This window comes from Cryptomeria japonica, chromosome 10, assembly GCF_030272615.1.
Source record: "Cryptomeria japonica chromosome 10, Sugi_1.0, whole genome shotgun sequence".
Lineage (NCBI taxonomy): Eukaryota > Viridiplantae > Streptophyta > Pinopsida > Cupressales > Cupressaceae > Cryptomeria > Cryptomeria japonica.
The window spans coordinates 785246232-785261777 of NC_081414.1; the positions used below are offsets into that span (position 1 = coordinate 785246232).

At 37.4% G+C, this 15546-nt stretch overlaps 1 protein-coding gene across 1 annotated transcript; it reads right to left on the bottom strand.

Moving 5' to 3' along the window:
* Window positions 1-3936: 3936 nt before the first annotated feature.
* On the bottom strand, window positions 3937-4769 carry LOC131039272 (protein LURP-one-related 5-like). The gene is made up of 3 exons (XM_057971975.2): window positions 4630-4769; window positions 4390-4474; window positions 3937-4287 (listed from the first exon to the last, which is right to left on the bottom strand). The coding sequence occupies exons 1-3, from the start codon at window positions 4767-4769 to the stop codon at window positions 3937-3939; spliced, it is 576 nt and encodes a 191-aa protein (XP_057827958.2).
* Window positions 4770-15546: the final 10777 nt, after the last annotated feature.

Sequence of the window (15546 nt, forward strand, 5' to 3'; positions counted from 1 at the left end):
AAATAAGGCTAAAGTGTAGGAAGAACATCATCCAAAAGAACAAAATATGACATCTCAAGTCAATCTGGAAGCCGAGCAGACAACAGATGATATTTATGAGCATACAGAGGCTAGTGTGCAAGAAGAAGTTGGAGTAGGCAACATAGAGAAAGCTGAGGAAGTAAAAGGGAAGACAATCATTAATGATCCAAAATTCATTCAAGGTCCCATCAACCTGGATTCCCTATCCCTAATTCAAAAGCTACAACTTGCATCGTTTGTACAAGCCAAAGCCAGTAAAGATCTTTAGAAAACTATGCTGAGGATAATGTGTTGCTAAAATTGGCAACAAATGTTCCTGAGAAGAGGATAACCTCATTTCAAAAGCACATTTCAAATGCTCCATCTAGGTGATTAAAGAGTTTGATTAGTTTTGTTGACAAACATTCGGAGTCTTTTGAAAGGTCGGCTAAAGAAAAAGTCCTAAATGAATTTAATACAAAAAGACTTCAAAATATGAAAATAATGATTGTCAAAGATAAAGCCACTTTAGAAGAATGTGTGAAGAGCATGCAAGATGCATTGTCCATAGGTGGAAACTTCTACAAATCATGTCTATCTTTGAACAAGATCACTACAGATATTGAGCAGAAGTCTAAGGTGCATGACAATGAGCTTGACCGCATATCTCAGATAGTTGATTCCTTGATAGAATCGTTAAGTAGTCATGAGAATAAAGTAACATCTCTACTTGAGAAAATTAGAAGCCTGAACCATGACCGCGAGAAAATAATTGGGAGAGTTAGTGAAGTTAGGAGTCTCATTACTGCTAAGATGGATATTATGCAGAGTGCTTTCAAAGATGCTCAAGATGCTCTGGCTAGTGGTAATCCGAATGATATAAAGACAACAAAGGAGCAAGGTTACTTGCTTAGTGAGTTCATAACTATATTGGATAATATGTAAAAAGGTTGGGACAGTCAATTAGACTCATTGAAGAGATCTTATGTTGATATCTTCAAACTTTGTGAATGTATAAGGACAGTATGTGCACATGTATAAATAAATTTTTTTTTTTTTGGAACTCTACCTTTGTCATTGATGTCAAAGAGGGAGAGTAGATGAGTGAAAAATGTTGATCTTAGGGGGAGATTCTTGATTCTTTGAGCCTGTAAGTTTGACACTTAGTCATTTTTCACTAAGTGTTGCCATCAATGTTAGAGGGGGAGATTGTTAGAATGAGACGTTGCATTGATGATCAATTGTTGTCATTGATGACAACTAGCATCTGGTGAATCATATATCCAATCCATAGTTCATGAATCCTTCATTCCAGAAGATTGATTGAGGTTCAGTGAGGTTCGGTAAGAAGGACAATATAACCAACATAGTGTGTAGTTTAGTGGTCAATAGGATTATTTTGGTTAATTATTTTACTTTGCAGATCTGGGATATGTGTTATTGATGTGCAGTTCCCCTTATTCCGGGTATGTGGCCTTTGGTGTTACGTTTGGTGCTGATTAGAAGATCCGGTAATTGGTAATTTAGGAAGAACAAAGCTATTTTGGTGTAACGTGTTATGCAAAATCTTTGGGATGATTTTGATGATTGCTTATATGTTCGAAGTTGATAAGACAACATATGGGAAGCATGTGGACATCTTGTTTTGGTCCAGATAGTTATTTTTGGATCAGATTGAGCCAACTTGGATTATGCGTTTTTGGAAGATGACATGGGAATTGGCTTATTTTGTTGATGCAGATATATAAGACCAATTCATTTGAGCATTTTGATGGGTGGTATGATGAGATGTGATTGAGCAAATATTGTATGAGCGATTGTGTGAAGTTTTTGTGCTCTAGCATATGACAGAGCAGCAGAATAGAGCAGAGTGACAAAGCAGTGGCAGAAGACTAGTTAAGATTAACCAGAATTGCTTTTTGGCATATGTAGATGCTACTATTCTGTTTAGACATTCTTGTTCTTATTTGTAAACACTTGTAAGGCAGTGAGCCTTCCTCTGGGTTGTAGCCCTCTTTGTAATTGAGCATGGAGCTCTAGCTAGTGTGCCTGAATGCATGTGCATTCCCCTCTTGTAATATTATTATACTCTTGATCAGAGTATTAGAAAATTATGGGTCTCAATCCCACCGTGGCTTTTCCCTTAACTGGGTTTCCAAGTAAAAATATTGGTTTTATGGTGTTGATGATCTTGGCTTTGTGTTTCTGCATTTACTTTACTTCATTTGTATAATATGGTTGCATGATTAGGTTATTAAAGTGAATTTTGTTGAACGCTGATTCACCCCCCCCCCCTCTCAGTATTCCCTTGATTCCAACATACTAATTATTGAAATATTTGTTTCTTTGATCTCATTGAATATTTTAGAGTGAAAAGATAAATTTCAACTAATCATTTTCCACACATTTTATTATTCACTTCGCCTTTTAGTTTATTTTCTCTAAACCCTAACACATTTTTGATCTCTTTTTTACAACTTTATAGCTTAAAAATATTTTTATATCTCAATTATTTTATGATTTGAGATAGATCTAGAATATTTTAGTTTAGCATAGAGTAAGATAAGTTATTTTCCATATAATCTGTAAAGATCAACTTTTTCTTTAAGTAGATCTAGAGTGTTTGACTATATCTATCTGTATAAAAATATCACATAGACCACATATCTTTTGTAATTTGACCAAGACCTAACTAGACAAGAATCTTAGGTATATTTTGTCAACCTCTCAAGGGAAGTAAAGTGTTCTATCATCCAACTTTAAATTGCTAATACCACCATCAACAAGAAAATGACTAAACATAAGGAGTAGAATGTGCCAAGAGTCTATAAAGCATAATAGGTAGAGAGAATGTGAATTATTGGGTTCAGTAGATGAAAAAAAATGGAAGATAAAGAGAATGAGGCTTGAATTAGTCATTGGGATTTATTCTCATATTTGTGTTGATTCCATTTTTCACAACAAATTATTAGTGTTGTCTAATGTTGTGTATTGATATTTTTTCCAACAAAGTTACCCTAGAGGTAGTGCACTTCTAGAATCTCTTGGATCATGGGGAAATGCCCCTTGTGCTATCGTTATTATGTCATTTCTATCACCTCCTATTGCCAAATCCCTATCTTGGGGCAATTAACAGTGAATGTTTTGATACTACTTATTATAGATTTTATATAATTGTCATACATGACCTTCCTATATTATTTGGGCATTTTACTATTTGATTATTAATAATAAAAAATAATGTAAATTACTACCTAAACAAATGAACCATTACTCATTAGCATTCTCTTAATAGGATGGATAAGCCCCTCGAAAGAAAGAGAGAAAGATCCCTCATTTGATTCTTTCCATTTAATTTGAAAGAATAATTTGCAGATATTAATTACATTCTAATATTTAAGACTCGCAACCTTAAAAATAATAAAAAGGAAATTTATTGATTGAAATCCCTTTAATGACGAAAATATTTAACAAAGCACAACGAACTCAATGATTAGTCTTTTATCTAAATTCTATTAACTATAATTTGAAGTGTATTATAAAGACCTTAAGAAGTCTTATTACTCTACTCTTCATACAAATAGTGGAATCCATTTTTATTAGTATAGATATTCAAAAATTTCCTGATACAGTTTATAGCCTCTGTTTGTACTCATCTCTATTTCAAAGGAAACGATCACGGTTAAACTTGTAACTTTGACAGGGCCACAGTGTTTGTATTGTACATTGCTTGCAGAAGTTTGTCAGTGAATTGCCATCGTCCTCCAATTTCAATTGCGATATGTTTTCTGCACAGTCTTTTCTAATAGAATTGCCAATTTCATCTCAAAAATATTGTACGGGACTAAATCTGCACCGTATACGTTTGGAAATTTGGGCAACTTAGGAAGAAAATATGCTGCAGCCGAGTGGCTACCATATTCCGTGAATGTTCTTTTAGTCTATTTGATTAAACATAATGAGCAACCCCATTACAAATGCTTGGTCTACTCCGGCTTCGATAAACAGGCTCAAAACATCATTCCCTAACATTATGTCACACTTAGCTTCCTTTCGTTTAATCTGCGCGATGATCTCTCCCGCTTTATTCAATATTGTGCACGATGCCTTGCACAACGACCCTTCCATCTGGTAATGGCAGTACTTAATCTGCTTACTTCCATCTACAAATACGTTGGCGGTGGTTTTATTTGAAAAGTCTAAAGACTTTGTAACGCTAAATTTAGGCTTCTCAGACCTTACTGGATCTCCTCTCAATGCTTCCCATCTCTTCCTAAGACTCCATTTCTGCAAAATCCTAACAAGATGTCAGACCTCATCTAAGAGAGAGACGGTGGGAATAATCTAGCTAATAATGTCAACAAAGATTAGAAAATATAGGAAGAATACCTTGCGCCGTAATGTAAGAAGAAGTTGGCCTGCAGCATCCATTAGAAGTACTTCACTCTTCACATTGGATGCATAGTTATCTACTCTGAAAACCAGATGACCCAACGAATCGAAAACAGTAAATCCATTACCATTGAATAAGAGGGATTTCTTCCAAACTGTTAAGTGGGTAGGCGAAGTTGAACAAAATCTTTGATCGATATAAACATGGGGAGATGAGATGGAAGAGTGAGGATGGACCTGAAACATTTTTGAGATTCACAGATATCCCGCTCTAACTTATCAGAAACTGAAAGGGGAAAAAGATGTAGATGTTTAATTCGGATCTTTGCCTTTATAATAGATATCTTCGAATGGTAGAGATTTGGATTGATAGCCATCACTAAATAAGCGTGTGTAATGAATGATTCCTTGTGGAAATTGAGAAGTCAGAGCTATGGAAGATATTCCTTGTGCATTACTTCGTCCTTTGCCAACCTGTGTCGACCATCACAACGTGTATTTTGCACTTAAATATTATTCCAATCTTCTGCATATGAAGAAGAAATCATTTTCTAATATCTTTTTGTTTATAAATACTTGGCTTAACCAATGAAAGGAATTAGGGCACGCGACCTGCGGAAGATGAATGCAACACATGTTTCATTTTAAAGGGCAGTGAGTAATCACGTGTGAGACCCACACCCAAGGGAGTTATTATTGGAGTTCTAAACAATCTAAGGGGTTGTTGACTTTGCAATTTAGAGCACACCATTGTTGGTCAATGACCATTTAAGAAAATAGAGATTGTCTTGACTTATCATTTAGAAGCGTATCCAATTTTCATTATTTTAAAAATGATGAGTATTATACATCTTTATATTATACAAATAAATAAATCTATATAAAAAGTAGTAGAAAGGTCTTGTGAAACTCTGTCATTATCATTATTAGGAGGAATGTTTCACCAATAAATAGATCTTAGCTATCAAGAATAGACTTTCAACTTGCAATTGTATCATCTTTGTTTTGTCTTCTTCTTGAATAAGAGTAGCATGCACATGAGAATTTGCAAGTTATAGGTGGAGAATTTCTCCTATGTCAAGTCAATTAGTATGACCATGCTGAGAAGTGGAAGAATTCATATGGTAGGGGAGACTAACCACACATCTATGATGGGGAGAGTCTTGCAAAAAAAATCTAGAGCTATGATTGCAACTATGATGACGCCCATGTGTTAGAGAGCCACACCCCTAAGGTGGAGAGGCATCTCAACAAGTAGGAGAAGGTGGCACATGATCAATCATAGAATAGCATTAACTTGAAGGTCAATGAGAGTGTACAAGTCCATAACTTCTAGAACCAAGTATTAGCGTAGACCTAAAGTTGTAACAATACATTATATAAATTAATAGCTTTAATATACATAAGAAAATGCATATCCATAATAAATTTTGAGAAGATACTAGATATTTTATGTATCTAAACAAAAATATTAATTTTCACTTTGAATGCATGACAAATTTGAGTGTATTTTACTAGAATTTGGGGATAGTCTCAAAACAAAGTTGCATGCTAAAAAAAAGAGTTTGGTCTGAAGGGATTAAAATTATAAATGCATCTCCATGCAACGTGGACTTGTTGACATGAATAGAAATAATTGTTCAAAAGTTTACATGTTATTAAAAAGGAATAAAGGGCAATAAAAATTCTAGAATGTATAAGATGAGATCTAATGGGGTGACCCTAATATAGAATATAGATAGAAAAACGAGCTAAGTAGGCTCAACATTACTATATCATACTATTTGAAACTGATAGATCCATTGAGATCTAATGGGCTAGAGATTCCACTTGGCATTGTATTTTGAAACCATAAGCAATAGGGAGAAAGCCAATAAAACTGCATAAAGGGTTTATAGTTCTTAAAAGGAGTATCTAGATATGAATTATATTCGTTCCACTTTATAATGGTGCATAGAATTGCAGCTTGATGAATCATATCAATAGGAGCCGATTTCACGATGATGTTGAAATAATTTAGAACATGATTGTCATGCCCATGCTTAGCTTTGAATTCAAGCCAAGAAGATCAATCCTCAATTATTTTATAAACAAATTTGTGAAATGGTATAAATCTCATGTTTCTATATCCTTATTTAGTATGGAGAACGGAGAATATGGCAAGGGTTCTAACCTAACAAGTGATTACATTCTTGACTAATATAAGTCCTAGTTATAAATTGATAATCATTTGAAATAAGTAATGACCTAAAGCTTTGTAAGAATACTAGTTACTGTAGACACCTAAAATTGTCATGTCTAATTAAATAAATATTTTATTTATTTAATTATCTAAGCTTAATTCTTCTATTAATTAAATAAATCTTTATTTATTTAATTAATTCATTTATCCTCTTCTAGCCTTATTTCTCATTTAAATAAATACATTTATTTATTTAAATTATCCCTTTCCTAAATTAAATAAATATTTTATTTATTTAATTATCCTACTTCTTCTATTAATTAAATAAATCTTTATTTATTTAATTAATTCATTATCTTTTTCTACACATGACACATGTCATTCATCTCTTAATTCCTACACTACCTACCCCTTTCAGTATTTTACTATTTCTTCTACCTACCCTCTAATCCTAGCCGACCTCTCTTTTTACACCTCTCAATCTTAACCCTCCATTTCTGATTGTGTCTTCTATTTAAGGAGATGCTTTCTTCATTATCAAACCCAAATGACTAATGATTTGATCAATTGACTACACTACGATCCTACTTGCAACCACATTCCGTTCTTTGTTGAGCTCTTGTGCATATAAAAATCTGAGAGCAAATATATCAAGCAAGATCAATGGAGATAGGAAGAATGGAGATCAAAACCCTATTGGACATGTGATGGTATAATCTTTGTGATTTCATTTGATTTGCATTGTCTTAGGTAATCTTCATATGTTATGGTGGATCTTTGTTGATTGTTAGGCTAGGGTTTAGTGGTTGGATTCATTTAGCCTTTCAATATTGTTATTATTGTTATCCATTTTCACCATAAACATTTTGGCACGCCCGGTGGGACCCTTGTCCCTTTGCATTTAACATTTTTGTTGCACATTTCGCAGTTTTGAAGTTGTAGATCGGACAATTTTCGACGACATTTTAGGTTTTTCCGCGTCTGCGAGCGTTCGGATCGCGTTTTTGTGTTTCAGAAGCGTCTGCAATATCGTTAATCGCGCCTGTGTCTTTGCTAGATTTATTTTTGCAGGTTTCTGGAACCGCATCTGTGAATTTAAATCCCGTCTGTGCTTGATCTTATCGCGTCTGCGGTATCCAAGCGCGTCTGTGCATTACCGAACCGCGTCTGTGTCGTACAGACGCGTCTGTGTCTGGTATAACTGCGTCTGTGTTTTCTGTTTTGCAAATTTTTCAATTTTCTTTAATTCGGGTTTTCGGATTTTATACTTAGGGTTTCAGATCTGGTTTATTTTCGGCTAACCCTTGCAGATCTAGCTAACTAAGTTTGTGCAGCTTGCTTTGGAGGCAAAAAAGTTTTTGTTGAAGGCCCCTTTTTCATAAAGTCTTTTGGGTTTTCTAAAATTTACCTAACTTGTGTTCTTACAGGAAGGGGTTATCATTTGAAACAAACCAAACTACTAACAATTTTGTTGCAGGGCCTTTGCTAGGGTTTTGTAATTTTTTTGTGTGCCTTGTTTTCATAGATTAGCAAACACTTCCATTGGTGCACTAAAATTGAATCATTGTCTTTTGTGTCTTGAGCAATAGGCTCTTTTTGTTCAATATTTAGAGGGCTTGTCTTCCCGTGTGGTCATTAGGACTACTAGTGAGAAGAGAACGACCCAAGTGGTAGCGAGGAAAACCCACCTCATCCGAACCACTATAATCAAATGTATTCATGGTGAAAACTATGAATAACATGCGCTGATTAGTTCATACCGACACTATGTCTCCCCATAAACCCATTTGATCAAATTTATTTGATCATTTGTAGGGCATAACCCCTACCGGCTGGGAGCCTTCTGTATTTACAGAGCTGAAAGTGCCGCATGTATGGCCACACGAGCGGATGCCCTTATTAGCACCTTTTTGTTTTAGAGGCCCAAATCCTTCTAGTTGTTGGGGCAGGAGGTCGGACCTCTGGTAGTGGCCCACACACATATGGTTCTTAGTAGAGATACAAAGTTCGCCATGGGGAGTTTTCATGGGGACTGATGCTTGGCTGACCCGAGAAGTGAGTGCCGAGGGTGGAGCCAGTGAGGTCAAGCATCTAAGTATCCACTCTGAATAGCGTAGCCTCGGGGGTAAAACCCTATGTGGGATCAATAACTATTGTCTTGGCCAGCCCTAAGATTTGTGCTTGTCTTATGCTAAACACTCAAACATTCAAGACCAAACAACAAAAAATTGTGTCTTTTGTGTCTTCAAGTGTATGCAAAATTTTTTACATCAAACAACACACTTTTGGAGTCTAGACAATTTGCAAACATTGAGTCATCAACATTGTGTCCTCTTGTCACAAAAAACAGTCAAACAGTCGGATTTGGTCACAACAAAACAACTTCACAGATTGGAAAAATTGCACGAAGTTTACAGAAACGCATCTATGTCTGTTTTAACCGCGTCTGTGAAGGACAGAATAGCGTCTGTGTTTTTAGAAGCATCTGTGTCGAACAGAGACACGTCTGTGTCTAGGAATCGCGTCTGTGAAGTATACAGTCGCGTCTATGTTCAGAAGGGCAAAAAAAACTTTACAGTCCAGCAAACATCAACAAGAAAATCTCAGAATCGCGTCTGTGTTTAACAGAGTAGCGTCTGTGTCAGGAAACCGCGTCTGTGAAGGATACAGTCGCGTCTGTGTTCAAAATTGCAAATTTCAGAGTCCAGCAAACAAAGAAAATCAGTTTCGGAATACTTGAGCTTCCTAGGTTGTCTCTTCAGGTTTCATCTAGCATTTAACCTGTCCTAAGGTTTCACACAGTCCATCATTGCTTCACATTTCACTTTACATTCATACTTGTCTAAACTTGAGTCAAAAAGGTCACTTGCTTGTCCTCACTATACTCTTTCAACACACTACATACTACTACACTTTGCTAAGTGGTCCCTCATCAAGGTTTCTTACCTTTGGGTCTCATTTGGTCTTACTTAGAGTCAAGGTCAGCATACCTCATCAAGAGAAATGATCCTCTCTTTGGAAGTCACACCTACTCTACTACTTACATACTTGGTCTTACACTTTGGACATTGCAAGTACACCTCAAGATTCATTTACACTCCATACAACTCTTGGTCTTCCATACTCTTGTCATTTTTCATCTAGTCTCTCACATATTGGTCAAACACCTAGTTCATGGTTGAAACCCGCCTTCAAAAATCTAGGAGAATAGCTAAAGAAGCTCAAGAATCCATAAACATGAGTTCTTATGAGTATGACAATGATCTATTCTACAATCCTGAGCACACTACATTACTAGACATGAATGTTTATAGACATAATCCAAATGTGGAAACCACAAACACTATAAACAACAATACTACACACAATGACAATGTGGACAACTCTTCAATACTATCAGCAGACATAGAAGAATCCATAATGAATCCTCATTTCAATAGATTGGTTGAAGAGATAATGAGGAGAGATCGTCAATACTTTTTACACATGATGGCAAAAAGTGGAGCTAAAATACCGCATGATTTTGACTTATCTCAACTTATAGAAAGTCGACCCTCACAACAAATTCAACCCAACATGGATCAAAGGAGGCCAAATAGTGGAGGAAATAGAGGACCGAATGTGATGCCTGAGTCACCATCAGTTTTGCTTCAAAAGCCAGCAATCCCACATACACAAGCTCAAACATATGATACTTACACTCAAAGACCATCATGGAGGCCTTATGCTCAAACACATGCTCAAGGTATGGATCAATCAAAACAAGTGGATACTCAAGGACATCCTCAAAATTTTGACACAAGGAGACCTCATGTCAAAATTGGGGGCAACACAATGGAAAATGAAAGGCCTATTGAATATGGTATATATGCACAAAATAGATATGGGGTCCCTCAACAAGAAGTTATGCCAAGTGCTCCATACATGTCGCAACAATATAGACCTCCATATGGACATGTCTACGATCAGTATCATCCATACATGCAACAAGCTCCTCCTCAAATGGGTGTTTCAAACATGGGGTATGCTACAAGAAATCAATCTCCTCCCAAAAATAATTTGGAGCAACAAATAAGAGATTTACAAAAGAAAATGGAGGACATGAGTACATCAAAACCAACATACACTATGAGAGATATATGTCCTTATCCCTTCGATAAGAGCATTCCAATGCCTCCATTTCCTGCACACTTTGTGATGCCAAAATTTGACAAGTATAGAGGGAAAGGAGACCCCAAGGCACACATAAGACAATTCTTCACAGCTTGCATTGAGGTAGCGACAGAAGAAACATACTTGATGAGGTTGTTCCCACAGAGCTTAGGCATGGGGCGACTTAGCAGAGGCATTCATTCAGCATTTCTCTTACAATATAGAAACAGATGTCTCAGTTACTACCTTGTGCAATACGAAACAAAAGGAAGGAGAATCTTTCACAACATTTTTACAAAGATGGAGAAATCTAGCCAGCAGATGCTCTTGTGAGATTCCACAAAAACAAATGGTAGAAATGTTCACACAAAATGTTAACAAGGCTATTGGCTATGATCTCAGAAAAGCTTGTTTGTCTACATTCAAAGATGTTATTGAAAAGGGCTTAGCAACAGAAAAGGTCCTAATTGAACAAGGAGTCATCAAGCTATTCAAGGAAAACAAAGATGACTTTAAAGGAAAAGACAAGCCAAGATTTTGGAATAAAAACAAGAACACAGTCAATGATGGTGTTGTTGATGCCAACACAGTGCGACCCAAATTCATCTTTTCAGGATCAAGTTCTACAAACAATCAAGTGAACAATCAAACAACTTCTAAACCACGAAGGAAGTACACTCCATTGGGAGAACCACTTGAATCAGTATTCAAAAAGCTTGTGGCAAACAAAGTGATCACAGTTCCAGATTTTCCTCCATATGAACCAAAGGTCAAACCAAATTGGTGGAATGATGATGAGTATTGTGAGTTTCATAAGAGCAAGGGTCATAAGACAAGTAATTGCCATCGATTGAAAAACATTGTGCAAGATCTCATTGATAGAGGAGATATTGAGATTGAGGGACATTCATCTAACCAAGAACATGAGGTGTTTAAGGAACCATTCCCAAAACATGACAAAGGAAAAGGCAAAGTCACAGATGATCAAGCCAATTACACTAGAGCACCTTACAATTATGATTCCACTATAAATCACATCTCAATGGACAATCATATTTCTACTATTACTATCAAGAACAAAAATCCTGAGAATCCTTCTCAGAGACCCAGGATTGTCCTAAAGGGTGTTGGATCTTCGTTTGAATCTACCTCTGAATGTCATGTTACAACCCGTCGAGGTAAGATCACGTTGCCAGGTGCCTCCACTAAGAATACCAATCCTTTATCAATCAAGCCTGAGTACGACCTTGTAGAACAGTTAGGGAAGATACCCGCGCTCATCTCCATTCTTGAGCTCTTACGTATATCCCCTGCACATAAAGCCATCCTTGACAAAATCTTGAGAGACACTGCTATTCCTACTGATCTGAACGTGGACCAGTTTCAAGCCATGGTGGGATGCCTTTCCATTCCACATTCCCTTACGTTCACAGAAGCCAATGACACCTCCATAAGTCAGCCACATAATGCACCTTTACACGTTGAAGCTTTCATACATAAACATAAAATAAAGCGAGTCCTGATAGATGGAGGAGCAGGTCTAAATATTTGTACATTGAGCACCATCAGACAATTGGGATATTCTGATAAAGCTGTGAATTCTACAAACCAAATCACCATCAAGGCTTATGATGATGAAGAGCATTCATCCAAGGGCACAGTTACCTTACCGCTAAGAATAGGGCCAATTACAAAGGATGTGGTTTGTCAAGTCCTAGACCTAGATCTCACATATAACATATTGCTAGGACGTCCTTGGATTCATGAAATGAGGGCAGTCCCATCAACATACCATCAATGCATTAAGTTTCCTCATAATGGAGTCGAGGTAACAGTCAATGGTGATCCAAATCCGTTCATATATTGCAATAACTTGAGATCACATACTGAGACTATCATTCCCAGTAATCGTGAGGCTACTCCTTCTTCGGCTTACATTGATCTTGAGTCATTAAAACCCTCGACATCCAAACAAGGTGAACTTAGAGGCAAGTTTCAAGACAAAGGCATGGGAGAATACACTTTGAATCAGACAATGTTTTTATGACAAGTCATGAGCTCTCCAAAAGAATATGGGAGGCCACATCCTAACAAGCAAATCTCCATCATGATATTCAAATGGGATCCTACCATCTTTCAAAGATGGGGCGAACTAGAAGAAGAAAATTTATATAAAATGCTCTATAGAGACATTGAAGAGGACACGCAAGATCAAATTATTATACCCTGTGAGAACTATGGCAAAGGCTTCAAAATTCTGCAAAGATTTGGGTATGATGGAAAAAGCCCTCTCGGGTTATGCAAAGAAGGTGTCATGGAGCCCTTACAACCTGAGCTAACTGCAAGAAGGGAACGCTCCAAGGGACTTGGTTTTCTGAATTCCAAGATTCACAATAAAAGAACAAAAGAGGCATGGTGAATCAAAGTGGCCGAAGTTCAACAAGAGGATTATTATTCCACAGATTCTAATGAATGGGAATGGGGTTCAGACAAATCCTCCAGTGACTATGAGCTCACCGAGACATTCAGAGAGCCAGATGAACCTACAAAGGAGGAGGAATTTTACAAAAAGTTCAGAGTTGGTCAAGAACCAACCCATAAGGATCCCGCACAGTCTTCGTTTCAAGGTCCTAAGTTGAAATCGCATAGGATGAGGACACCTGTCCCAGAAGGCGCTACTAGTGATGAGAATTTGGATTCACTCACGATCGAAACTGATGAGGAGAGTGCCATCGATGACCTCGACGATTGCCTTGACATACCTGAATATAACCACATCTTCACTCTTTGTCCAGCAAATTCTGAAAACACTAATGACCTTCCCCTTGTTCACCCCCAACTCATTGACTGGGATCATGAAGGACCAGCACAATTTGATACATTTCAAGATGACGAAGCTATTGTCGACTATCTTGGCATACGAGATGATCTTCCCCCTGGAGACCACAAAGCAGGATACACCATAGAACTCAACAACATGGCATACTTCGGCGAGGGTGTCGGGCCTTCTAGTCGCAAAAATGTGAAAATAAAAACAAAACAAGGGTCTTATGGCGAAAACCACACTGTGGCGCTATCTGATTCCAAAAAAGTAAAAAGAAAGGATGTATCTGAGGGCGAAAACCTCTCTGGGGCACTCCTAGCACAACAAGTTGATGACGGCAAGGAAAAGGCAATATACTATATCGGTCGCACATTGGTGGGATATGAGCTAAACTACACACCAATCGAACGTGCATGTCTCGCTGTGGTCTTTGCTTCATAGAAATTATGACATTATATGCTCACTCACAAGACTAAGTTGATTGCCAGAATTGATCCACTAAAATATCTTCTCAACAAAGCTACGCTTACTAGGCGGCTGGCCAAGTGGGTAATGATCCTGAGTGAATTTGACATCGAATATGTATACAGAAAAGCTATAAAAGGACAAGCAATTGCAGATCAATTGGCAGATGCTCCCATGATAGATGATGTTCCTCTACAGTCAGAATTTCCAGATGAGTCCATTCTAACAATATCACCTACAAAGCCATGGCAATTATATTTTGACGGCTCATATACACAGCACGGGGCAGGAGCGGGTATACTCTTTATAACTCCTCAAGGCGATTCTATACTAAAATCATACCGCTTATCATTTCCTTGCACCAACAATATAGCGGAATATGAGGCATTAACAACTGGATTAAGAATTGCAGTTCAGTGGAAGATCCAGAAACTTCATGTTTTTGGGGATTCTCAACTTGTTATCCGTCAAGCAATTGATGATTACCAAACAAAAGATGAAAAATTAATGCCTTACAAACAACTGGTCGATGATTTAAAACAACACTTCACAAAGATAGAGTTTGAGCAGATACCAAGAGAACAGAATCGCGCTGTAGATGCCATGGCTACAATTGCTTTGCTGATTGATCTGCCGCAAAATGAGACCTGCTATGAGTTCCTGGTAGATAACTTGCTGATTCCTTCATATGAGATCACTCCTACAGAAATGATATGTGTTGTTGGTCCTGAATCCTAGTTATATGGTTCCATATTCACGTACCTTCGCAACAATATCTTACCTCCCGATCTATCGAACAATCAACGCCGCACTTTCATTCACCAATCCTCTCGATACGTCATTTTAGCTAATATCCTATACCGACAAGGTCTAGATGGCACCCTTCTTAGATGTTTAGAGAGTGACAAAGCTCAGATTGCGTTACGAGAAGTGCATGAAGGGATATGCGGTCCGCATACTAGTGGTCCTACCTTGGCCAAGAAACTCATCAGGACTGGATACTACTGGCCTACTATGGAAAAAGACTCATATCAGTTTGTCAAGAAATGTAAGCAGTGTCAAATTCATGGAGACCTCATACATGCACCAGCACAAGAATTACAACCACTTGCATCGCCTTGGCCCTTTTGTCAGTGGGGACTTGATCTCATAGGCAAGATTCACCCTCCTTCTTCCAACGGTCATAAATTCATTATCACAGCCACAGAGTATTTCACAAAGTGGATTGAAGCCGTGCCTCTCACACAAGTTACTGGGAAACAAATCGCTACCTTCATTTTGAACTACATTATTTGCCGATACGGGATTCCTACTTCCATTATTACTGATAACGGGCGTCCCTTAAAAAATCAGGATGTTCGTGAACTCTGTGACTGCTTCCATATCTCTCATCATTTCTCCACACCATATTACCCCCAAGGTAATGGCCAAGCTGAGGCGTCTAACAAAACAATTCTTAAAATCCTTAAAAAGACAGTCGATGACGCTAGCCGTAACTGGCATATCCAACTTAATCCTGCACTTTGGGCCT

Coding starts and splice junctions, on each gene's coding strand:
- LOC131039272 (XM_057971975.2), bottom strand. CDS start 4,769: ATGGCTATCAATCCAAATCTCTACCATTCGAAGATATCTATTATAAAG. Junction 4,475..4,629: donor GAATCTCAAAAATGTTTCAG/GTCCATCCTCAC, acceptor TCTGGTTTTCAG/AGTAGATAACTATGCATCCA. Junction 4,288..4,389: donor TTCTTACATTACGGCGCAAG/GTATTCTTCCTA, acceptor AGGATTTTGCAG/AAATGGAGTCTTAGGAAGAG.